Here is a 26,325-nt window from a genome sequence, read left to right as displayed (position 1 = left end):
AAAACATCGGCCTCTCCATCCTCAAATTGCTGTGGTATTTTGAGTAGTCTCGTACCATCCCTAATAATGTTAACCACGTTGAATAATGCATTAGTGATTCATATCTCAGTCAGGCCATGCCAGAAGCCCCTCGGTTCGACCGAATGTCAATGAGTAAAGTAAACAAAAATTCACTGGGAATTTTTTTTACAATCTAAAGTGATTTCAGTGATTTTGTTTCCAAAAAGCAAAAAATCCAAACATCAGAAGAACTCAGGTTGTAGCATAAATGCTCATTTGATTCATAAATGGGTAAAAAAATCATCCTGCAAATATCATAAATAGATACAGATCTATATTTTAGGTGCACTTCTGTGTCTTCAATCACCTTTAAAGCTAACTTTGGGGATAAAATAAGCGTAACTCAGTTATTAAAAAATGGCTGAAATATCGGCAGCAGATTTTTAATGAACTTGACATTTAATGCTTCACGGCTTTGAGTAGGTGTCCCCTAATGTCTTTTCATAACGTGTAATTAGGCACGGACCTTAAATAATGTGTGCGTGCAAAGGTTCCTAACAGAGGAGATGAGGATCACTCAGCCTCAATCAGTGTATTATCTCTGCTCCACACCATTACTGAAGCTGGCTACCCTAATAGCCTCTGAATTAGATGTGGGACTGATTGCACATTGAATATAAGTGAACGAGGGCAGTGGATGTCAAAAGCAAGATCCAAAGTGACTTTAAAGAGCAAAGTGACAGACACCTGTGGAGGATTTTGTAAATGCAAAGATGCATCACTTATCTGTCTGCACCCTAACATGTCAACTATATGTTTAAAAGTATGACGGTAATAGAAGCTCCTACAGGGAGCACGGAAATAATCAAAACAATGATATGATCATTTGCGTTTCAGACAATGAGTTTTGGTTATTCACCAGAAAAATGGCAATATTGATCATTTGTTCAAGCACTTAAAACAACATATGTTTGTCTTTTTTTTATGACCTGTTGTGGTCGTACAAATACTGACTGTACTCAATGATGTCATTAGGGTTACTGGGGTCTACACATCTTTAAAAGAAAGCCTGCACTACAAACTGGTGACATAAAGTTTGAACGATGTGGGTCTTTACATGGCAGAAAAACACTCTGAGACACTATCAAGTTGCATTATGGGAAGTGTAGGACTCGGTGTTTTGGAAGCTTGACCCATACTAAACTCAAAGTCTAGATATCTCGGCCTTTGCTGCACAAATTTCGGTTTGCTTTATCTATGTCTAGCAAGTTTCCTAACTTTATGGCCGTGTCATGCTGAATCACTGCAGTGCCGCTTTTAACCAAGTAGATTTCTTGAACCATGACCTCTAATCTTTACCAAAACCAATTTACCAATAGGATTACACAGATAGAAATAACTCCATTGCAGCTGAATGTCTTTAAACAGGTATAAACCAGTGGAGGCTGGTCCATAGAGGCAGAGGAGGTTGTTCCTCCTCTATTTTTTGAGAGGCAAGAGGGAGATCAAAATATAAAAAAAGAATATTTGGTGGAAATAAACCATTACCAAATCTCAATATTATTTATAAAATATTTTTTCTCTCATCTTTGGAAAAAATCCATTATTGAAATTCTGGTTAAAATGCTTCAACAGCAACACCTGCAGGGCAGGAGGAGAAAGGCAGTGTGTGTGAAGTGGTGGTGGGGGGCAGTGGGAGAGAGTGGGAGGAGTGGGGGGCAGAGGAGGACGGGCTCCTGCTGTCCTCCTCAGGGTGGGATCTCTTACATCAATTTAATATACTTCATTTTTTTCACGCTAATCTATGATTGGCCAAGACACGTAAAATGACGCTCCAAGGGAGGACGTCGTCTCTAACCAATCAACAACCAGAATGTAATATTGACATTGCGTTTGTCCAATGATAGTTTCCAGATTTCATCTTCAATTCTCTCCACTGTAAGGCAGAGTAGTAGCAGTAGATAACGAGCAGTGGATAGCTCCTTGCGTTAGCCAACGCAACAGTTAGCTTCTTGTAGCAGCCTGCAGGACTCTTTATACATCCATGGAAGGACTGTTAAGGACTGTTGTTAAGCTAACAGGAGAATATATTTGGACTGTGCAGCGCAGGAGTGACAGGACGCCACCGGGGAGGCTGGAGAGAGAAGCAACCGGAGAAACAACCAGGAGAGTTAGCTTGTTTGTCATTGTTGCTAATGATATCAGACTGGTTAACCAGCAGCCACAAAGTTCTGTTAACTAACAAACAAGACGAAAAAACAGCCACAAATGGACGTTACGACATGAATACTTCAACTCCATGAAAGAAAGAAGAAGACGCCAGATAACGTGAGTCAGATACAGCTTCTCTCTCTCTGTCTCTTTGGTTGCTAATTTCATCTTTGATGGTTAAATGTCTCTGTGGCTGTTGTGTGAATTTATCTCCTTAACAAGAATGCAGCAGAGATGATATAATGTGCTGTGGGTAGTTTACTTGTTGAACTTACAGTGAGCTGTCTGGACTCACTCATTCATTTGGAATTGATCCAGTTTTTAATTGAGTGGTTGTTCAGTCACCTGTTGATGTTGTGTGATTAGTGAATGAGTGTGCAGGAGGTCTGGTTACTTGCTTCAGTTCGTTTCTTCAGTTGGTTTTTAAGCTGAGTCGTATATTGAGTAATAAGCTTAATGTAAAAAGAATAACAAGTGTTAGCATGTCAGCTTTGTAGACTATATTTTGTATGTGGTGCATATAGATAAGAGTGTGTAAGTCATGTATTTGATACATGCATTAATACTTTCTGATGTGAACCTTCACTTTTAGATCTGTGAATATTTTTAGTGTTCAGTCTTTCTAGTATTCAGCACTGATCTGTACCTGTATCACATTATAAGCTTTGTGGTACTTTATATATTTCTGTATACTAAGAAAATACATAGGAAACACGTGTAAATCATGTGATATGTTGTCTATTTTTGATGAGAACATAAATCTGTTTTCACAATAGAACAATACGATAAATTTGAATTTAACTTTATTGGTAAAATGACACATCCTGAACCACTGCACGGCTAAAATGAGCACTTCTTCTTATGTAAATGCTAAATGTCTTTAAAGAAGCAGCCTTTTCACCCCTCAGGGGTTTTTGTTTTTGAAAGCAAATTGTTTTACCCCTCTAATTTCATCAGGTGGGGGACAATGATATAGTTTGATGCGGTTTGTTGTAAGATTCCATGTCGGTGTTCCTCCTGTCCTCCCCAATTTTTAGAGTCACCAGCCGCCACTGATATAAACAGGTATCACTCATGTGAAAACAAATTCCTCTAGTGCCAAACAACCAAAGAGAAAGCAAGAGCAAGCCGTGTTACTGTTATACCAACATGGCACCCGTCCCTGCTTCCTCTCAGTGTGACTGTGTCCTGCTTGAAAAGCCAGCAGGTGAAAGAGAGATGAAGCGACCTCGGCGGGGCTCCGTTCGGACAGCCGTATCGCAGGACATGGCGTGAATGGAAGCCAAACGGTCAGCTATGATGCTGTGCCAGAAACTAACTACAGACAGGATCTCTTCACACAGCTCTGTACACAGCACAGCGCTGAGGAGGATTCAACAGACACCAACTGGTAACCACGCTCAGAAGATCATCCGTTAAAAAGCATATTTGGATGTTCAGTTCATCGAGATTTTCAAAAGGTCCTTTCGGAAAAAATCTGCCTGTCAAACACTTTAGCAGCTCACCAGATGGGGCTTAAAGAAATGTAGGAGCGAATATGATCAAATGCACACACCTTGCATCATTTATTTGGTCACACCATAAAAAGTATCTCAGCAAGGAATGTCAGTTTTGCTAACGTCAACATGCAGCTGCATAATGTTGCATCTTGTTGGAAATGTGCTTTGGGACATTTGTGACAGCACAGTTGAGCTCAAGATATGATGTTCTGGTTCTTACTGTATGATGTATTTTTATTTTATTTTATATTTGTGAGATATTTGTAAAAATGCACATAGCATGCACAGAGCTGGAATTATTTTGCAGTAAAATTTCAGGTTTGTAAATGATGACGCTCATGTATAATTTAAGGTGCCCCAAAAGTGAACACTACAATTTATAATTTGAATGTTTTATTTAGCTTTTATTCAAGTCATTTTATAAATGACTATCAAAGATCTATCTCCCTTTCTCTCTCCCACACACATACCTTCAGTATGAATCACCAGGCACACGGATTTAACAGGATATAGAGTGAAATTACAGTCGTCAAGGACAGCACAGTTTCAGTTTAATGACCTTCACATCTGGCCTAAAGTAGTCTCTGCATATGTTCAAGTGTGTGCATGTTCTATATAGAGGTACTATGCATATGTCTAAATGTCACTCCACTGTGAGACATGTCCACTGACTGTGCCAACCTCACAATTTATGTAATGTGAGTCTAAACTCTTGGTGAACAGCGGTCTATGTGGCCACCTGTGGCAGTGAAGGGATGATGGTTCATTTTAAAATGTAGTCAGTAATCAGTAGCACATGAAACGAAGAGTCATAAATTGTGCAAAATAAAATTAACCAGACAACCCCTTATTAGGTCCCTCCCTTGCTTTCAACCGCAAGTGACAACTGAGCAAAATCCATCCGAATCTAATCCACTGATATACTGCGACAGACTGAAGACTGAGCTTTCATGTTCAAAGTCAGAAAACTGACTCATAATTTCAGCTACAGTATGCTAACATTAGCCACCATAAGCTACAGGTCATGCCAGACCAAGTAAGACTGCAGCAACTAAACCCTTTATGAATTCAACTTGATTTTTAAGAGGAAGAATGTATTTCTTATTTGAAAAGTTGAATATTCTCAATTTAATCATAGATTATTTGGTACAACCACTTTCCCTAACTCTAACCCTAACCCTAATTCACCCTAACCCATATCATGAGCCATGAGCAGGTACTGTAGAAAGAAATAATTTTAGAAATGTTGGCACTTGACATCAAAAAACATTGTCTTTTAACCCACGGTTTTTGCAGAATCATCCAATATTAACATGTGACATGTCATGGAGCTGCAAGATCACTGTTCAAGCAGTGTGTAGGTGCCTCTATATGATGTCAAACAGCTAATGTATCTTTAAAATTGATGTACTTTTACATAAGTAAAATTTAAGTTTATCTGACCACTAGTTTTTAGTAATTTGCTAAATTATTTCTTGTCCTACAGATGTATTCAACACTTAGAATGGCTATGTATCACCAAATTTCTAATCATAGTCATAGTCCAGGTTCTGATCATAGGTTTCTGATTTTATTTACATACTTATATTTGTTTATTTGTTTTAAACATTTTTCTCAGTTAGTTCATCATTTCTTTTTTTTTCTTCTTTCCTTCTTTTTCCTTTTTGTCCTCATTTCTTTCCTGTTTTCACCCACACAAACTGACATCTGCAGCGCTCCCTTCTTTCCTATCTACTAATTGAACTGATGGCTCATTGATTGCACCTGTGCCTTGTATATGTAAGTGACCTGGAGCCTTTGATTAAAGGCTTGCCATTGATTTTGATTTCACTTGTGCACTATGCAAAAAAAGAAAAACACTTTTATCTAAGGCTTCTTTTACCCACTCACATCTGCTGTTTCATCCACTTGAAATGGATGAAACGAACCTTGACTTGCTTTTTCAATTCCATCCTAGTCAGATGCAACATTCATGAGACCATTGCTTGCCAGCCCAGAAAACAATGAAGCATGACCTTATTAGAAATCCAGTTGAATGGAAATAACAAATTGACTGTGGCAATTTATCTGTCAGGGTTCCCTCGCGGAACTGGGCCATGCAGTCGATGGATTGGCCCATTACTTTCTATAAGTGTAAGCTACTGAGAAAGGCCGCGTGTGTGGGTGTTGATGTGTGTCTGAACATGTGTGCAGCATGCCTGTGCATTTCCGCTCCGGGGGGCAGATCAGTATATGTCATGGTTGGTTGAACAGTGCCCTCCTGTCACAATGCTACAGTAGTTGCACTCATGAATGAACGCACACTGCCCCCTTACAGTAGCTCTTCCACAGTAACATACACCAGCCTTGTTTGAAGTTTAGTCATATACTTTTAAGACAGATTGTTAACATCAGATTTTTTTGCCATTTTTTTAAGTTTCTGTGACATTTATCTTTGTTGTCCAAGTCATCTTGACTCATCATCATTATATCATATTTGTATTTTTGTGGCATTTTGAGCCCTTTTCCATCCAGCAGCCCTTTAATGGACGCAGTTCAGCAAGTTCACTTCAATTTTAGTACAATTGATCTAATATCTTAGTTTTGCACAGAAGCAGTGGATGACTAAAATCTCCAGGCAACACTTATTATCTCCAACAATGAGGTTTTTTTTTTTTTTTTTTAGACCACTTTCTTGTCCTTTTTTCTTTTAAGTTATCAGTAGATCTTAAAAACCACAATGGATGACAGATTTCAATGAAATTTGGTAGAAAAGTAAGCCAAAGGAGAAGGATAAAGTGATCAGATTTTGTTCAGAGCCAAGGGTATTTACAAAAGGCTTTGAACATTTTCTCATGAACTACAGCACTTAGTTGAATAAAAGAAAACTGGCGTATTTCCCTAGTTTTCTATGCAAATCCAGCTTTTCATAATAATTTCTGTTGACTTCACAGGATAGTGCAGCCTTGGTGGAGGTTTGTGCTCTGGGGTGGAATATGTGATTGAAAACTTTTCATTTGTTGAACTTTGTTTTGATAGTCATCAATCTATTGTCCATGGGAATGAACTTAATGTAGTTGTGGGTGAATATATGGTTTTTGACTGCTTTGTTTATTTTCTCAGACAAGTAAATTCAGGTCAGCAACCTTTCTCCGGTTTCCTAACATTTCTATCTTCAGGCCAGTTTTTGGACCGCATGAAGCAACACATGAGAATGAACCAACTGTTCCTGCTAATGAGGACCTTGTGGGTACAAATTCCTTTCAGGACGTGTGTGTGTGTGTGTGTGTGTTTCTGCATCTGTAGGCAAAAGAAAGATCATCGTGCATGCGCTGCTTAAACTGTTGCTCATAAAACAAACATGCACTACCTCATATGCCCCTCTCAAATGTGATAAAACGAACTGAAATCCACATTTTGTTTACTGACATGCATGAATACTTAGCTCCCTCCAGGAGTGGGACTGAACTGCGCTGGCAATTACAAGTGTCTCTGTGTGGATGAGTTTGTGCAAAACTATTTGTGCATGTGTATTTTTCTGGCAAATTGTCTTTTAGTTTGGCCAACTGGATAACGCTACTCCAGGCCAAGTCATTAGCCACTGAAATAAAGCAGCTTTGTTCTGTTGTCATGGTCCACAAAATTCTATTTAAAACCAGGCTCCTTTCCAGAAAACGACAAAAATGGGACAAAAGGAAACAGAAGAAGCGCACTCAAGGGCGAATTCACAAAAGCATTGCGTGGCTTTTGCGACCGCGAAACCTGCACAAATAAGACAAAAAGAAACCATGTAATTCACAAGGCATCCGCAAAGAACTGGAGTCCTCCTTGGCCTTCACTCATAAAGCCCTTCTTGGTTTAGTGTGCGACTTATGGTACATGTTGAAACCATGACTCCAGATTATTCCCGGTCAGCCTTCAGCTCTTTGGACGTGTTTTTTTCCACAGTTCGTACCAACTTTCGAAGACTTCTCTCAGCGATTTTCCTCTTCCCCTGACGTCCAGGGAGGTTCTTGACAGTTGTATACTTCTTACAGTTTGTTCTGATTACTTAGGCACTACCTTCGAAACTAAAGGCTATTTATGCAAAACTCTACACACTAACCACAAAATCTTACACCGAACCCGCAAAACCTTATACATCTCTTGCAAAAGCAAACAATTCTTGCAAAACTCCTCATTTTGTTTTTGCATCTATACAGTACACACAAACCATAATTTGAATAAGCACACGAAGCACCAACTATGCTCTGATAGTATAAATGAAAAACACTTGTGGCTTTTGCTTTTTCTCTGTGCAGGGCATAGCAGTTTGCAATTAAGTTTTGTCATACATGTAGTAAACACACATACACAAAGGTATCCAAAAGTGTAAAGCAAAAAAAATTAGGTTAAACGTCGCCTTTATGCGTCTGGCCATATTGTAAGACATCTACATCACATGCAATGTTGTCTTGAGCCAGGCAGTATGGAAAGTATCTCCTCGAGTGCTGTAGCCAGGCCTGGCTGACTCGCTATCCAATATTGGCCTCCATTGTTGTCCAAACCAAATGTTTACCTGCGGCCTATTTATAGTGCTCAAGTCCTGATTTGTAAGTGAACTCATTATTCTAAAAGTGTTTTCACATGCGTTGATGTGGAAAGGCAATCGGCAAAATACTGTAGCGATCTAGAGAGTGTTTACAGTTTTGCTAGAAGTGTGTTAATAAATTACAAAGTGGGTGTAAAGCAGAGAACATGCATTCAGTTTTGGCACACTTGGTAAATGCATTGGCTACAAGTGTTAATGGTTTCAGAGATCGTGCTTCAAGAATCACTGTTAGTGTTTAAGCATTCTAAAAAAAAAAAAAAAACCTGCAACAACATTGCGCGCTGTTGAAACAGGAAACCAAGGTCTTTGGAAATGGCCTTGTACGCTGTAGAGGTCTTGTGTTTGGTGATAATAGCACTTTTCATGCTCTCAGACAGCTCCCTTGTTTTCACCATTGTGAAAAAGTGTTTTGTTAAGTGTTAAAGTCATCATTCATTGGCTAATTCAAGACATGTGGGCACTGACAGTTTGGTATTGTTTCATCATTTGCTGCTCTGTACCAAACACAAGTGTCTATAGACCACAGCTGTTTCACTAGATTCATTTTTTCAGGAGATATTCTACATGATGTAGTTATGTAAATGTCATGGTTGCCAATAATGGTGACCAGAACTGTATTTAAATTAGGTAATATGCATACATTTGGCTTAAAAGTGGCCCCTTTCTATGCAAATGAGCCTTGTTGCACAAACAGTCCAATTCACAAAGACCAGCATGAAATTATTAGCATCTTCAGAGAGTTGGTGGTGACTGAAGCACATTTATAAGGGTTCTCACTCCCAGACTTTCCAGTGATCATGGCAGCAGTGATTGTAGTCAGGCGAAGGCATCATGTGGGCGTGCTGGTTTAAATTCCTTGCCTGAAGTTTTGAGGAATGCCTCTGCACCTCGTTGGTCGCAGTCTGAAATTTTAACATCGTCCTGCCTACTGTGTTCTTGGCGCAAAGGCAACATCATACTTTGCATAATTGCAATCAGGTGCAAAACAAGGGCAAACTGCACTCACCTGCAAAACTTTATGGGCGTGTTTGCACTGTGAATTGGACCTTTAGATGGGGCAGATAGCGGTTGCAAGTGGTGCTATCAGCAGCCACAATCTGTTCTTTGTGAATTCGCCCCTCAGAGCACAGTGTCTGAAGCAAGCTGCCTCCACGCCGTCACAATTAATCAGAAGCTCCTCAAGGAAAACATGACATGCTCCTTTCAAACATCAGTACACAGCAAACCTTTGATTTGTGTTGTGACAGATGGACCCTAGAACGAGAGTTGCATTTCCTCTGCATTCCTCTGAGGTATAACTGACAAAGCGAAGAAAAATACAACTAATGAAAAGGTCCCCAGGTTACTTTAGTGGATAGGAAAGTGTGGATCTGATTGTGAGATGCAAGAAAAGATTCCAATTACCTTCTGGGCAAGAACTCCTGATAACCTGCTGGGGAGAGAATAGAATTAAAGATAAACGCTCAAAACTGGAGGCCCTAAATCTTAAAGTGTTTCTTTAGAAATTCCCATTGTCACTGAGAAATTGACTTTATTCTCACTATCCCCCAAGTCGATTAGGAGGAATGAGAGAAAGCATATTGCACATTGTGTCTATTTCAATCATTAGCTCACTCCATCAGTCAGTCACACACACACACACACACTCTCAAGTCTCTTTTCCATCACACACAGAGGTAGACACCCAGTGCTAATCCATTACCTTTTCCAATGTGTCTAATGGTCTGCTAGCAGTTAATTTCACTTCTCTGAGAGTCTGTAAGGTGATTTAACATGCTATCAGGCTGGGCTGAAGAGAAACCAAAAGCCATGAAATCTTTTAATCTCTTCTTGTTTCATTCCTATTTCCTTTACTCTCTTTCGCAAAAACCATTAACATTCCCACTGCTCTCATATTATTCCTTTTCTTAAAGTTTGCTTTGCTCAGACTCACCTTCTAAAAGTAGTTTGTGTAATTTCACTTAGTATCAGTTGTGGTTTGGCTGATATGCAATGAAGAAAGAGAAAAAATGTGTTTGTTTGGCTTTTATGGATCCGCTTCAAAAAGCTATCTGAGGCTCTTGGCTGACCTCTAGTGGCGCAATTTGGAAGTTACACCTAATATTCTGAAAATCCTGCAAAGAATTCAGTTTTCTGAGCTGCAAAATATTCCAGATGGGTTTTTTCCCCCAGCATTACAGCCACATTTAATGAAAGACAATTGCTCAAGAAATGAGTAAGATATTCCATTTAGCTGCCAAAACATCAAGGAAACACAAATATTAATTGAGTTAATTGTGTGTACAGCTACAGTAGGTCTTGGCTTGCAATTTCTGGAGTTCCCCTGCAGGAATGTGACATCATTTTTCCACGAGGAGCGCTAATATTTGGCATTTCAATGATAGTCATGGAAAATGCCAACCGGAGCACGACTACATAATTTCCTGTGAATGCCGGGCTGGCTCAAGATCCGCTGACTTGTGATCGTATTTGCATCAGCTTCATGCTTATCAAACCATCGGGTGGTGGTTTATTAGCGTGCACCTTTTTTAGTTAAGGGGTTAAAGGGAGGAAAAAGCATAACAGAACAGTCAGACTTATTGACTTGCTTTGGCTTTAGCCCTGCGTATACTTTTCTGTCTTTTTCAGAGATGACTCATCTGACCATCTGACATTTTCCATTGCACACTAGAACACTGCTTCTATTGTTTGAACCACTTCGCTCACAGACATGTATTTTTCAGGTATAATAAGGGGTTTACACACTATAGCCCAACCACTGCACCGCACTCCGACAAATTTTTGAAGGTGACACTTTGAAACTGTCTGCTCACGCCTCACTTTGACATTTACAGTCGAGTGACTCAGAGCTGCTTCTTTTTTTTTCTTTTTTTTTCTCCTGTCCTTGCATCTCCAGCCTGAAGCACAGCCGTCAGGGTTAAGGGCTATGAAGATGACATCTTTCGCTCAGACTTCCAGGCTCACGTTGCATTAGTCACTGTTCTGCTGGCTGGTTGAGAACCCTTCATGGTTGCATCTCCTCTTCTGTCTTCTAACTCCTAACTATAAGCACTCAGTGTGTCACTTTCATTTCCTCTTGAAGCTGAAAGCTGCCAAAACAAGAAACTCAAGATTTTCAACACTCAATGGTTCTTTAAATGTATTAGTTTTGTGTGTCACCTCAGTTTGGACTAGAAAATTGAATTTGCATGCAAAAGGTTTTAATTTAAAAAAAAAAAAGATCTCTGTAGTTTCATAATGTTACTGAAGCAAACGTGATTAGTGCACTGTGTGCATATGTGAGTGAGCAAGAGAGCTCTGTGAGTCCTTGAGTGCACCGCTAAGGCAAAAATTACACTGCAGTGACCGCACAAACAACAGTGGTAAGCCACCCACCAGCAAAACATTTCCCAGCAGTCCCTGAACCCTTTTTTGCTTTGCAGACAGACACACCCAGTGCATGTTGTAATGTCTTGCTCTTTCGGGATATTACAGTGTACCTACCTGATGACCTTTTTGATCTTTAAAAAGCAAAGGTATACAGTATATGCCCTTGTAGAAAATATAACCATGCTGCATGACTGGAAAGATTTCCAGAGACCCAGAGGACTCAAAATACTTACATACTAGAAAGCTTTCCTACCGTTGAGATAATGATTGGCATTTCCTTCTCCCACCGAAGATAAATGACTGACACTTTTTTTTATTAAAGAAGAATGAGCGAAAGCACATTGTGTATATAAGATGTACTACTTTTGAAAGTCAGCAATGATATCATCCTACACCACGTCCTTTGACCCGGTGATCAAAGTGTGCTGTCTTTTTCAAATACGCTTGTGCAGCTCTGACAACTCAGTAGCTAGATAGCATTACAGTTATGTGCACGTCCACATGTACTGAGGCTGTGGCAGAAGTCAAGATGTGATCTGAGTGATGTTGAGCATTGTGTGAGAGATGATGGACAGATTTCTTCCAGGATTTCAGAGTATCTCATGAGGATACTTGGCTATCAACAGTATTATAAGGAACTTTTATACTGTAGTACCTCTCTATGAAACCTTTTTCACAGCAGGAAAATCAGGCGCAATTAATAACATTAACGGTGACAGCATCTCATTTAATTCCACTGCACTCATATTGTGCATGCTGGCTTCCTGAACAGAGAGATTGTTAATGTTATTAGTTCCACCTGTGCGTTTCCTGTTAGGTGACGCCCTGGGCCAGATAGGAAAAGACAAGCACAGAAGAAGCACTTAAATCTGCACTACATGAAAATGTATATCAAAGTAAAAGAGACAAGTTTCCGCTAGTTAAATACTGTACTATAAAAACATCATGCTATGGTTTAGTTCACTATGACATACTGCACTGTAACATTAGGGAATTATATATTATACTAAGACATACTGTACTATCACATTACCATGACTATATGCCATAATGTGCTATGACACACTACTTTTATGTTTCCAAACAGGATCTGCCCTTTTGCCAAAGCATTCAGTCCAACAGCAGGCGTAAACTTGATCATATTTAATTCCATCGTAGCATATTGATGACACGCAGTACAAAAAGCAAATACCAGATATTCCATTACAACTTGGACCCAGTAAACCCCACCAAAAAACATCAACAAAAAAACACCATAGCACTAAGTTTCTTTTAGTTTCATAGTGAATTCAACAAGACAAACATGATCTTGTTTTGGGGAGACAAAGCTAGGACCATTAGGATTATTGTTCTTTTTTTTTTTTTTCTTTTTTCGTCTTGAATAAAAATTGTTATATTGTATTTATATATTACAACACTCAGAACAGAAAAAAAACAAAGCAATACAAAAAAAAATTCACAAAATATGAAACTTGAGCAACGCATGGAGAAACAACTTTTAAGAGCAAGACCTATGGCACGTTTATTTCCTCACACTGATTTACATATTTTCACAAAAAGGTGCTTATAACCGCAAGCTTTGATGCTAAATTGAGCACAGATGGATCCCATGGAAACGATGCACTGTGGGAAGCAGCAACATGCTAATGCACATGGTCCGGCAATAGATGGCGCCAGAACCTTACCACAATCCTTCTGATTCTTGCACTTTGTGAGTCTTTCTCTTCCGTTGTCTCCTCAACGTCACATCCAAGCAAATCAAAGACAACATGAGAATATGTCAAATTATTTATAGTGTGTCTCCAGAGTTAATGCTGAAGTGGCTTCAAATGAGCAAATATTACACCATAACTTGAGAAAATGTGAAATATTTGCCAGCAAATACCCACTTGACTGTGACATTTGAGCCAGGTTTGTCGTGGGTGCAGATACTACAAAATTATAGATATTCAAAATGTTATTTCTACCCAAATTAGTAACAACAATGGATTCGAAAGTATTGATTAAAAAAAAATATGAGAAAACTTCCTCTTTCAGCACCTCAATAGAATTCCTATCATTTTAATGTTTCTTCAAGCCTCTCACACATGTAATGTATTTGCACAAATATTCAGTCTAGCATGAGAGGTGCAGCATAAGAAAACTGATCAGTCATTCATGTAAATGTTAACTTGAGCCTTGTATGTGTGAAATTAAGTTCCAGACATTTCCAAATCTGTTCATATTTTCACCAGATGCATGTCAAATCATATTTTCCAAAAAATTGTGAATGTTTTAAAATTGGTTTGGGAACAAATTGATGAAATTTTCTATGTTGAATATTTGTAATGAGAGCAAACATCTACTAAATCAAATGAGGGTACATCACCGTTCTTCATATTCAATAAATTCTTCACATCTGGCCTTTAAGATATGATTTGAAAAGGCTAAAAAAGTATTTGAAAATACTTCAATGAGGTGTCTGGATCGTATGTATGAATACTTTTTGTTACATGGTAATTTAACACAACTGGATGAAATGAACACAACTGCACTATAAATATTTTTAAGTAAAAAAAAAGAGACTTTGGCACATTGTTCCTGCAGTGCAGCAGGTGGCAAGAGCACATTTAAGCAAATTTACAGCCGCGTGCTTTATAATTAGATCTAATAAGTGAAGCATTTTACATTCACAGCAGTCTGATAAACACCAACATTTAGACTGCCTGTTTTAAAGGGTTGACTTACTTTTAGGTAGATTGGCAATTTATATACTTTACATGTCAATTTACATATATATATGTATATATATATTTATGTATGGTTGTCAACAGTTTGTGTATATATACAGTCAAACGTAATCTGACCTTGAAAAGTAATCCAACATTTGATCATTTTTGACACGTAGCTCTGTGGCTGAACTACATTAGAAGTACACACACAAAATTCTACATTTAGCAGCAACTAATGCGTACATCTTAGTGTCTGTATGGTGAATTTTTATTTAAAAATGTAAAAAAAAAAAAAAATGAAATGAAAATATAATAAACTAAAGAAACAAATATTTTCCTATTGTTTTCCATTGAGATATGAAGACTGAACTTAATCAGAATATAAAATATGGTCATGGTAACATTCTGTAGAGTTGTGAGAGGAGAGGGTTTGTTTTTTTTGTTTTTTTGGGATTTTTTTTTTTTTGAGGTATTTCTGGTGGGCATTTTTCAACGCTCCCAACTCTTTATGGACGAAACATAAGGGCTAGGAACAGAAGCAACGTCCGTACAAAACGAGAAATACTAGTGGCTCTTGGATGTAAAAGTCTGTATAAGGCAGCAGCTGCACACGTAAACAACAACGCCAAGGCGCTAAGATGCAGGAGAAGTACAGGAGGAAAAGAAGAAATTCATGGATGAATGGATGAAATGCAAGCTGAGAGAAAATATACCAGGTAAAATGAGGATAAGGTGTGATTGTCAATGGGGAGGGGGTTTGATCATGCCATTGACTGGCTAGCAGAGCAGAATCTCTTTAGTTACCGAGATAAAGCTGGAGTTCGTGGTCTAAGCTCACACCAGAGTTTCAGGCAGTGTGTCAGCATTGTCTGAGGACAGCAGTTGCCAGATCTGCCACCGGTCCCGCTGCCAGTCCTGCCACTCGGGGCTATGCGGCACCATTTGCGCCTCTGTTGGTGGGACAGAGTTATTCTGCGCCGTTGTCGGCCTCCCTTGCTGCAGAGGGGGCCGCTGAGCCGTAGCGAGCTGAGGTGAACTTTGTGAACTAGCCAGTCGATGATGAGCGTTATAAGGGGGAGGAGAGCGGCCGTCGGTGAGCGCAGCGGGGCCGCCGTCGCCAGTGTTCGCCCCGCCTTGAGGTCTGGAGATCGGGTTAACTCCGAGTCCGCTCGCTCGCTGGAGGCCCTGCGTGCTGTTGAGGTGTGACGTCACAGAGGGGTTGATGTTTATCTGCAGGCGCGGTCGCCCCGTGTCTGTGCCTACATGAGGGCTGGTACACACTCTGGTTACCGGCGGGTGGGGTCTGCACTCGGCGATGCCAGGCACCGCCTGAGTCCGTTGTGGCGTCGGCTGCTGCCTGCCATCGCCATGGAGTCCGTCGAGACCCTCCTGTGAGCTGCGGGAGCTTCCCTCTGACATGTTGCCATAGGAACCTAGAAACAGAACATCAACTGCTGTACATCAGTGGAATTAATTATAGTTTAATGAATGACAAGGAATACACACATCACTTAATAGTAGCTGCTTGGAAGGCCTTCTTGCATTTTAATGAAAAGATGGGGACATAATGAAAATATGGAGAAATAAAGAAATAATAATAATATAAATTTTTTAAAAAATTATTATTTTTTGTTCCTTTTTCATGCAAGTTAAATTTTACTACAACGTCATATTTAAATGTGCTGGATTAAATAATTTGGTAATTATGCAAAAGTCAGAGCTCTCAAACATCCACAGCATAATTTTTACACTTTATGAATAAAGTGATGCATAATCACTTAACTACTGCAGCTGTTCAGTTCTAAGTACTGCTGGTTTTATGTCCTCCCAGCTTGTTAATTAGTTAAATGCATCACCTGGCATCACAGGTGTACATTAGTAGCTATTAGATGGCTTAAAATGAATAAAAATCAGCAGGAATTTGGTTTCTGATGACTAGAAATGAAGATCACAGAAGCTACTGTGTTTTCAAAGGCCTAGGTAGTCAGTGCTGGTTCTTAATCTTCGGTGTCCTGCAGGTTTCTGTTCCTCCCTGATAGTTAAAAACTAACACCAGGTGTCAGGCACACGCTGCTCTGGATCATTAACCACTACGAACAAAAATGTGCAGAGGACCAGAGTGAAACGGTTTACCTGTGTATGGTTGGTCCTTGAGTGCTGGTTTCAGAGTAGTGTGCCACGTCCCCCAAATGTTAGCATGCTCCTCTGATATAGAGTCTGAAGGAAGCAAAATACTCAGTTACACAGTTGACAAAAGCACATGTAACATGAACAGACTTGCTTCTTAATATGTCCTCTGCATGCCCAGCAAAAAAACCTTAAATTTTAGAAAAGGCCAAGACTGAAAATGAAAAGCCAAACATTAGAGAAATTGCACCTTTTGCAGCCCAGGTGTCAGCTCCAGGCTCTCTGCTCCAGCCGGCCACCTGCCCCACCAGAGTGTACTGTTCTGGGACACGGAAGAGCTGCTCGCTCCCCGGGCTCTCCGGTTCTCCTCTGCGTTCACTCAGGACCGGAGAGTTGTTGTCATACGGGGACACCTCGCCACTGGACACCTTGTTTGAGTCACTGGAGGAGCGGCGTTCACTCAGGGTGAAGGGCTCCTCTGACTGCAACATGTCAGGACTCCTGTGGGGGGAAAAATGAGGATGAAAGAGAGAAAGATAGAAGGAAACTGAAACAGAAGACCACATGCTGTGTGTGTAACTCACTGTGAGGCTTTTCTCCTCAGAAGGTAGTCCACCACGTCTGGGTCAGTCTCCAGAAGACTCATCAAAACCTCATTTTGCAAGTCAGGTGGCACCTAAAATATATATTTAAAAAAACAACAACTTTAAACCCTGGAAATGCACAAATCATTTGCCCTCAGTTAGCATTGTTCTTTCAGACAATAGTCAGGCAGCAATGCTTATTTTTACCCCTATATTAACATCAATTGCAATCAGCTGACAGTGAGACAATTAAATGTACTTGATTTCTAGTAAATAAAACCCCACCTGTTCCATCTAATAAAACAAGAATCCAGCCTGGCTTTTATCAAACATGAATCATATTTACCATTTCCTTCTCATTCATCCAGATTTTATTAAAAGCTTTCACTCTAGCCCTTTTTTTCCTGGCTTCCTGCTTCTTCAATGGCCCAGTGTGAATAGAAAGGGGAGAAACAATGAGAAAGTTCAATCTCTATATTGTTTTCCCTTTTACCTTCATTCCCAGTGCTTTTGTTAATCTGATCTCCAGGTGATTAGCTGAATTTTTGCTCATCGAATATTGCAGATTACACGTGTAATGTAGAACCCTGCTCCAAACTTTCTCCCAATGATTCCTATCTTCAGATGCTTTTGAAAGTGAAAAATTGCCAGATCTTTAATAGATTCCGACTTAAGCAGGTTATGAAACAACTTTCAGATGTCATTCACAGAACTTTAGCTGCTGTCCAGTTGTTTTTACTCACCGAGACCGAGCAAGTCAGTCCCGATTCACTATATGTGATTAATAGGTCTTCACTGGCTTACTGAAGGAATGTAAGCCTCAGGGGAGCAGCAGTAGCAGATTACAAAACATTACGGTTTAAGGTTTCGGACCTGAAATGACCTGAACCGCCTGTCTGCACAGTTTGAGAATCCTGGACAAGAGAAAGGAACAAAGCAACTGATGAGGCAGTAATCCATGTGAAATCATGACCTCTTCTGACACCGCATCAAAGATTTCATGTCAGAATTTCCTGCTTTTATTTAGGAAAGAACAAGTTCAAGTGTCTGGGTGAAAAGTTCTTGATGTTGTTGTCAGCTAACTGGCAATACTTTACTTTCTAGTCGTATTTAATCACAAGAGAATTCAGGTGTGATCCTGAGCAAAGCTTGGCTGCAAATATAGGCAATACGTAACAAACCATTCACTCCCTCGTCTACAAAAACACTCCTCATCCATCTGTCATCTTTTACTCTCTTTGTTTGCTTTCTTACTTTCCTCCTTTTGCACTCGCTAAACCAGGCAGAACTTTGTTATCACTAACTAACACACAACCATTGTCTGCTAAGCCAAGAGGGGATTGTCTTACTTTAAGTCTACACAGGAATGTGAGACGGAGAGCGTGCATCAGTTAATGTGGGACTTGCATGTGTGTTTAGTGGGCAGAAGAATGAAAGAAGGAAGTAAAGAGGAGAGTTCTAAGCACACACACACACACACGCAAGCTCAACGACTGACCATGAAGAGGGTTTGGTTGCTGGCGATCATCCTCTGCAGCACTGCGATGACGGCCGTGCTCTCCTCTGCCCTGGCTGAGCTCTGGACGCTGAACTCCTTGTCTGAGCTCTTCTGCTTGTGGAGAAGGTTGGGGCCAAAGATGGTGGCTAGGTTCAAAGATGTCATCTTGTTCCCTGTGATCTGTTAAGAGGGGGAAGACAGTTTGGATCCAAAGACACGGAAGCACAGGCCTCTGCTATTACAAGTGGGGTGAAGAGGGTGGTGAAATAAATATGTCCTCAGAGACATTTTTTCTCTTCCCTCAATGCTGTTTTTCTCTCCACTTTCTACTCCAGTTCCCTCTTACATCCTCCATCTATCTTTCATGTTGATTTTCTCACCTCTCTCTTCATCCTTCTGTATCTTTTGTCATGTCCCCCTTCTAAGTGTTTTGTCACTTTGAACAAAAGATGGATGGGATGGCATCATGGGTTTGTTAACACTAAAACTGTTGAAGTACATGACAGCTGCCTCTCTTTCTACAAGGGTTGGTGTACATCCTGTGACACTATTATCAGCTAATGTTACAAGCTCTTCAAAGCTTTGACAGTTTTTTTAGTCAGAAATTAATTTCCCTGCATCTTCCCAAGTTTCCTCCCTTTCCACTCCCAGTCCCAAAGGAGAGATGGGAACCACAAGCGGCCAAAAAGTATTGATATGTTGTTCCCAGACAAGTGTGAAACACTCTGACTTCCTGTCACGATCTCAGATACAGATACTGTAGCCATGGAGTCATGAAGGGGAAAAAACAAAAACAAACGCAACAATTTTTGAGAGTCCATTCTGATGTAGTCTCATTGAAACAACAAAAAACACTCTTCCATCTTTGCAGATAGTGCAGTAATGCCAAAACACACTGTCTCTGTTCTCACGCATAGACACAAACAACCGACGCAGCGCACATCCACAGACACACACACACACACACTCCCTTGCAGAAATGCAAAGTGGCCAGATTTATACCCACGCACATGCACAGACACTAAGGCAGAAACTCTCTCTCCTGACACACATATAAATGAGTGCATGGTTTTGGGAATGAAGAAGGCTAAAGGGAGTGTGGGACTTGGAGAGAACAGAGCATAACATCATTTGAACCATGCAGAGTCTTGATCAGAGCTAATGATGTCACTCCCTCGTTTCCTACTTTTACTCCCCTCATGTACAATTCAGACGGTAATATTATTCAGATATCTGTAGTGACATTTAGGGACAGAATGTTTTTTTTAAGATCATTTGTCACTAGAGGTCCCACAGCTAAAGCTTGTTAAAAGAAATAGCGGTTCCAATTCGTGTAAAATTGCATACAGGGTTTTGTAAACTTGACATTAGTGATATTACTGTATTTTCTGGAATTTCTTTAATCTCTTAGGACAATGGTTTCTGGCCTTTTTGGCTGGTAACTCGTTAAAACAAAGCAATGTCTACTTAGGTTGCATGTAAGTTGGGAGCAGTTAAACCAAAGACATAATATAATATTGTATATGTAACATCAAAATTGCCCTTAAAAGGAACAAAGGTCCTTATCCCAACCACGAAAAACAAAGTACACACAAGTACACAGACTTTTGGCTATTTGGTGTATCTTGCCACCCCTTGAAGGGGGATCACGACCCCCCTGATGGGAACAGTGTCTTGTGGGTTCCCTAGCGTATATACCTACTGTATTATATTCCAATGTTGACACATAGTTTCATTGTGATTATTTCTTTTAGATTACAATCTTTCTGAGCAGCACCACGGAACATTTTCCACCGAAATACTCTCATGCAAGCTCCCTGTTGCTTGAGAAAGGTAGAAGACATTTACTTTGCTCAGATTTCCCCAGTTAAGGTGAGAATTTGTTCTCTGGCTTTAAGACTAGTGGTTTGCCGAATGTCACTGCAGTCCTCTGGCATGCAAATATGGAGTAAATGCAGCCATTCAGATGCCGAAAGATGTGAAAGCTGTTTAGCAATCTTACATCAGCGCTCGTGCAGTTTCAGTGCCTGACAGGCACAGAGATATATGTGTACATACCAACCAAACAAACTGATTCCTATCACTACTTTGGTAATTTCCTCCCAATGAGGTGGAAAAGCAAGGCAAACAAAATGCTATTAGCTGCGTCTACAAGCTGTACAGACTCCATTCCTGCATTTGAGTGTTTACGAAGGATTTTGGATATTTTTATACCACTTAATTCATTGACTTGCTGAAAGATTTTCTGAGGAATTTTCATGTTTGGGAAATAGTGCATACCTCCTGTCCGTCTTTGTCCTGCCGGTCATGGGCATGGTTGGTCACGGTGGACAGGAACTCAAGTAGGCGGTGGAGAGTGTCACTGTTGCATGCTGGGAGCAGGTAGACCAGTAGCTGAGTGACATTCTGCTGCTCATCTGGGTCTAACACTGCAACAGAGATTAGCATGGATTAGGTGAGAGAGAAAAGATGGAGACGAAAAGAGTACTTTTGTCTGACTCTCGGCATTAAAGATGAAGCAGTCTTTTGTGATGGTTAGGAAGTCTTGCCTTCAGCAACATGAGAGGAGAAAGATGGATCAAGGTCAGGCAGAGAGGGGGAAAAAAAGGGACAATGGAGCTTACATGTGGTGTTTATGAAAGCAGTGTAGAGCTCCTTGGTGAGTAGTGGGTCGGGCATGTCCCTGAGGAACTCCTTCAGCAGAGCAGCCACATCATGAACGCTGTGTTCCTCGTCCAGCTGGACTTCGACACCACGATCAAACTCCTCACGTAGCTGAAGGAGCGACAAAAAGAAAGAGAGGGCAAAGGGGAAGAAGGGGATTCAGAAACATCCTTCGCACAGAACAATGGACATTATATTCTAAGTTGCACACACACCCACACATACTGACTTCCTGTGGGTCTTCCAAGTGACCTGGTAGACTTTCTTTTCAAACTAGTCTTACCAGTATGGATCTTAATCTCTGCGATCTGCCCTTTGGATGACTTCCAGAGAATTAGAAAGTCTATTGTCAGCCAGGATGATAGATACACATACTGTGGGTCATCGGGTACAGCTCATTCGCTCGTTTATCACATTGCACATTACAGTATCAGTAAATGTATGTGATTAATTCTTATTTCACAGTAAGCTGACAATTGCGGTGAATGTATAAATGTTGACGCTGGAGAGAATCAACACAGACTAGCAGAGCATGCAAAATGGATATTTACACTTGCCACAAGTGATATACAGATGTGTGAATACAAACCATTTAATTAAGTTTATAATAAAGAAACGGCGTTATAAACATACAGAGATAGAGTGGTCAGACTAACCACAATTAACACCTTCTTGTTTTATTTATTGGAGCCAATTTCAAGAGTATCTGAGTGGTAAATTGTTGACTTTTAACAAGTAGTTTAGTCTATTTTAACACGTACAAATGACAAGTTTCCACAAAGTGTTATTTCCTGCAGTGCTACAGGAACAGTCTGAAATGGCATTGTTGTTACAAAGCGGTTTGTCTGAAGATGTCATATTGTCAAGAAACATTTTACTGTTGACTAACCACAATCAGAGCATGTATGAAAATATGTGAACTTCCTGTCAAAGAAGTTTAAAAAAAGTAAACAAAACACTGCCACAGTAACCACAGTTACTTTCATGAATATTGCAGCTGCTGAGTGACAGTTGAGAAGTTCAAATGTGGGAAAAAAAAGGAGGAAGAGGAAATATTATGCAACAAGAGTTTCTACAGCAGTCTGTATAAAATGTGTAACAATTACTTATATACTAAGACTATACTTACACATTTGTTCTTTGTTTTTCTCTAAATCCAAACACTCGGCGTACTCATTGGATAAGTGTGTATAATTTCTTCTGATGCTAGCAATCAGTCTTTATTCCAAGCGAGGCAGCCCACCTCAACTATAATGCAGGAAACCCTGGACATGTATCTACCTGAAGGTCAATGACGTGTACTTGTGCCTGTTAGTGAATGAATAACCTTCCCGACTTCAATAACCAGTGAGTGTCTCTTATTATCTTTCAGCTACTACAAGTAGAAGTCAGTGTTATAAAAAAATGAAACAGGAAAGGTAACATTAAAAAAATGTGCTGCCCACACTGATTGCCCCAGAAGCTAAATAAAGCATTCAAGCACCCTATAACTGTGTAGCCACTAGAGTCAAGGGTAAAAGAAAATGAAAGGTGTAGGAGTAAGTAGAATGACGTAATTTTAACGTATGTATTGAGCTGGTAAGAATGTATTTGCTTACAGCACTACCAGCTCTGTTGGAACACTGTGTATTTCTCAGACATATTCAAGAAGTGCGTCTTTGTACATGTGAGTTAGGCTCTTGAATGAAGGACTGTTTACAGTCATAAGATAGCAAATGCAATAGAGGGAGCTTTGGCACCATGGCGCATATTTGGTGCACTGTGTTGGTTATCACACGATCTATTCTTAGAGAGGAGGTTTTGTTTGTTGGTGTTGCCTTCTGTGGATGGAAAAGAATGTGTGAAGAGCATTTTGCACAAGAAAGCAATTTCACTTTCTGGAAATTAAGCCGTTGATTTGTTGATGGGTGAAAATGAGGATATCTTTTGCAAACCAAGGAGAAACTCAAAAATACCTACCTGTCGGACTCTCTTCTTGGAGCTTCCCACTCGAAAAATCCCCACAGTCTGCAAACCTGAGTGGAAATAAGAAAGAAGGTCAGCATTAAAAGATCAGTTGATGTAGTATAACAGAGGATAGATGAAGGGTGAAGAAGCTGCTAACCATATTTTTCAATATGCTGACAGCAGCTGTCGACCACCCGAGGCACCTGACGGTAGATGGGGTTGAGGCTCAGCCGTTTGTCCCGGTGCTTCTCCTTTTTACTGGGCGTTTCGGCGGGCAGAGAGAGCTGCAGCGCCTCGAGCAGGCGGGACTGGTTGTCATCCAGGTCTGTGATCGAGTCCACTGACATCCCGCCCTGGAGGTTAATCATGCAATCATGAAACAGACTACAAACAATCGATCCACTGTATGTAGTTCAGACTGGGATGAGCGCTAATAGCGTGTCTCACCCTCCTGCGTGCTCGCGGCGCAGCCTCAGGCGTGTTGGGCGACGTGGACTCGTTGGCTGTCTCTGATGTGGAGCTTAGTGAGGAGTTACTGCTGGATAGCTCCTTGTTGGACGGCCGCTTGGTGGCAAACTGCAGAACGGATGATGCAAGAGTTAGATTTGGCTACGTTTGACACATCCAAGAGAACTCTGATCGACAGAAAATGCTTTTGAATACCACATTGTTTTGAGAATTTTGAGTTGGTAGGTTTTCGTTTGAGTTTTTAGTTGGTTTATTGTCTTCAAACAGTACTGGTGGGATGATTTGCCTAATTCTATATACAGTACTTCCTACAAATATCACTAAAACCAACGCAATCATCTGCAGATTTTTTTCCCCCTGTGGTTTTAAGAAACAGTTGAATGTAGGGAAGGACAGACAGGCATACACTTGCCTGGGTCCAGACCTTTGAATCCGCCCACTCCACCCAGTTGACTGATTCGTCTGGCATCATGACATAAAAACAGCGGTTTCGCGGTTGAAAAAGCGATCAATCCAATCAGCGCCACGTGTGGGACTAATGCTATTGTCAAGCATTGTCAAGCTTTGAACCAGGGAGGAGTACAACTAGCAGTGCTGACAAAATACAGTATGAATCACAAAAATGTTACTGCATTGCCTATTTCTCCCTTTTAACAAACATATTTTAGTGTCTATTTATCTGTAATATGAGCAAGTTTGTGACCCGGCCTCCATGTTGATAACACACGAGACAAAACCAAGCACTGCTCAACTTTACCACCAGCCAGAGTGTTTAGTGGTGATTGAATCAAATCCCCTAACCCCACGGAAATTGATTAGAGTGGAGGCAATGTGAGACTGAAGATGGAAACGGAGTGTAACAAGTTGACAATTTAATCTGCTATCAGGCAAGTCATACACATGAATTTATAGATAAACTGATAGACCTGTAAAATGGATGAGACGAGGTCTGAGGCGTCCTTGTGCTCCTCGCGCTGTGGAGGGTCCTGACGATAGCCATCTTGACGCTGTCTGTGCGTTCTGTCATTAGCAATGACCTGGGAGAGGGGTATGCTGAAGGCCTGGGGGATGCATTCTAGGAGGAAAAAAAAGGTAGAAAAGAAGAAGAGGAGGAAGAAAGAGATGGAAAATAAAGGCAGAAAAGGATGAGGGCAAGAAAAGAGGAGACAAGAAAGTTGAATAAAACTTCAGCTGCACAAAGAAGAAATAAAAGAAAAAGAAGGGTCTATTAGCAACATCCATAAATAGTCATTAGACTCTGTAAACTTGTGCAGCACAACACGAAGATCAAACACATCTCCAGTTAAACTCTTTATTACTCCTGTTGGAGCTTGCTTTTTACACGAGCATGTGCCATAAAAGTATCACTACACACGTTTACCAGGTCAGTTAAAAATCTTATAGCACTATCTGTTTTCCAAAAAAAGACATCACAGAAAGAAAATTGGGGGGGAAAAAAAACTGATTACGCCAGACCACTAATTCTAGTGCCTTTGACCAAAATAACACAACTTTGATGACTCTCGCCCACAAGCAATGTCATGTTCTCCATGGAGGTAATTTTTAGAAGCTGCTCGGCACTGAGACATATGTAAATAATAGCTAGCAGGTGATCTGGGTAAGTATGACGAAAGGCAGAGTATAGTTTTTTTTGGCAAGAAGTTGCAAGGGTTCTGGGTTGAGAGAGCAAACGTTTTTATACCAAAATGAAGTAAGGCAAAACAATCGCAATTAACTTAGACTAATTTCTGATGCAAGTCTCTGTTGTCCTGCTGACACACACATGCAAGCACTGAAGATATGCACAAGCTCACTTCAGAGAGAAATTATGTCATACTGGGCTATCACAGGCTATATATTCCATTATACAGAATCCCAAAGCCCAAGCCAACAGCTGAGCAAAAACAGTCCAGCTGTTCAGTGCTTGCATGTGTGTGTGTGTGTGTGTGTGTGTGTGTGTGTGTGTGTGTGTGTGTGAGTGTGTGTGTGAGTGTGGGGAAGAGAGAAAAGAAAGACAGGGAGAGAGAAGGCAAAATGCATTCCACAACCACAAGTGGAGGGCTGTGGTTCATGAACAACATGACCACTAACACTGTGACACAACGGATTTGCTCTGCAACCTCACAGAGTTAACAGGGCTTATGTAACAGCACACACACACACACACACACACACACACACAAACATGCACATACACTATCTGGATCGCATAATGTACAGTGCTTTACCAACGTAATGCACAGCACTTCACAGTGCGTCCAGGACCAGACCACATTTATCAAGCCATGACAGATTTTCATAAATCTACATTTTCCAGGCCTGCAGCGTCTTAGGAACCGCAGTCTTGGTTTTCAGCACCCCCCTTTTTTTAAAATAACTATTTCTTATTCACGTCCATGTAGTGTGTTTATATTAGCTGGATATGGTCTCTGCATGCAGAATGTCTCTCACAGCCTCGGGATAGTTATAAATAACATGAAACGTTTGTTTTAATGTGCAAAAAGTGCCAAATGGGTGGAGTGTACCACACAGGACAATGCAGTGATAGTGCCAAAAAGTATTTAAGAGACCAATTAGTAAAGCTTTGTCTTGACTGACAACTTGCTTGATTCTCTCTGAGGTAAAAACTCACCCATAAGGTACTCAAAGCAGATTATAACAGCTGTTAACCTTGTTT

General features: G+C 40.4%; 1 protein-coding gene across 2 annotated transcripts in view; it reads right to left on the bottom strand.

Annotated features, from left to right (window-relative positions):
• Positions 1-12,777: 12,777 nt before the first annotated feature.
• LOC121891909 (rho GTPase-activating protein 6-like) overlaps positions 12,778-26,325 on the bottom strand; it is an 81,025-nt gene continuing 67,477 nt past the window's right edge. For both annotated transcript variants that reach the window (XM_042404555.1, XM_042404556.1), the window contains exons 4-14: positions 24,575-24,723; positions 23,628-23,756; positions 23,338-23,533; positions 23,193-23,248; positions 21,194-21,344; positions 20,850-20,998; positions 18,570-18,749; positions 17,072-17,163; positions 16,738-16,988; positions 16,494-16,577; positions 12,778-15,793 (exon numbers count right to left, since the gene is read on the bottom strand). In XM_042404555.1, the coding sequence (XP_042260489.1) occupies positions 15,195-15,793; positions 16,494-16,577; positions 16,738-16,988; positions 17,072-17,163; positions 18,570-18,749; positions 20,850-20,998; positions 21,194-21,344; positions 23,193-23,248; positions 23,338-23,533; positions 23,628-23,756; positions 24,575-24,723 (2,036 nt within the window). In that variant the 3' untranslated portion in view covers positions 12,778-15,194. The remainder of the gene's footprint in view (positions 15,794-16,493; positions 16,578-16,737; positions 16,989-17,071; positions 17,164-18,569; positions 18,750-20,849; positions 20,999-21,193; positions 21,345-23,192; positions 23,249-23,337; positions 23,534-23,627; positions 23,757-24,574; positions 24,724-26,325) is intronic.

The sequence above is a fragment of the Thunnus maccoyii genome, chromosome 24, assembly GCF_910596095.1.
Source record: "Thunnus maccoyii chromosome 24, fThuMac1.1, whole genome shotgun sequence".
Taxonomy (NCBI): Eukaryota; Metazoa; Chordata; class Actinopteri; order Scombriformes; family Scombridae; genus Thunnus; species Thunnus maccoyii.
The sequence above is the reverse complement of the archived record's forward strand: the minus strand, read 5'-3'. Positions and strand labels throughout refer to the sequence as shown.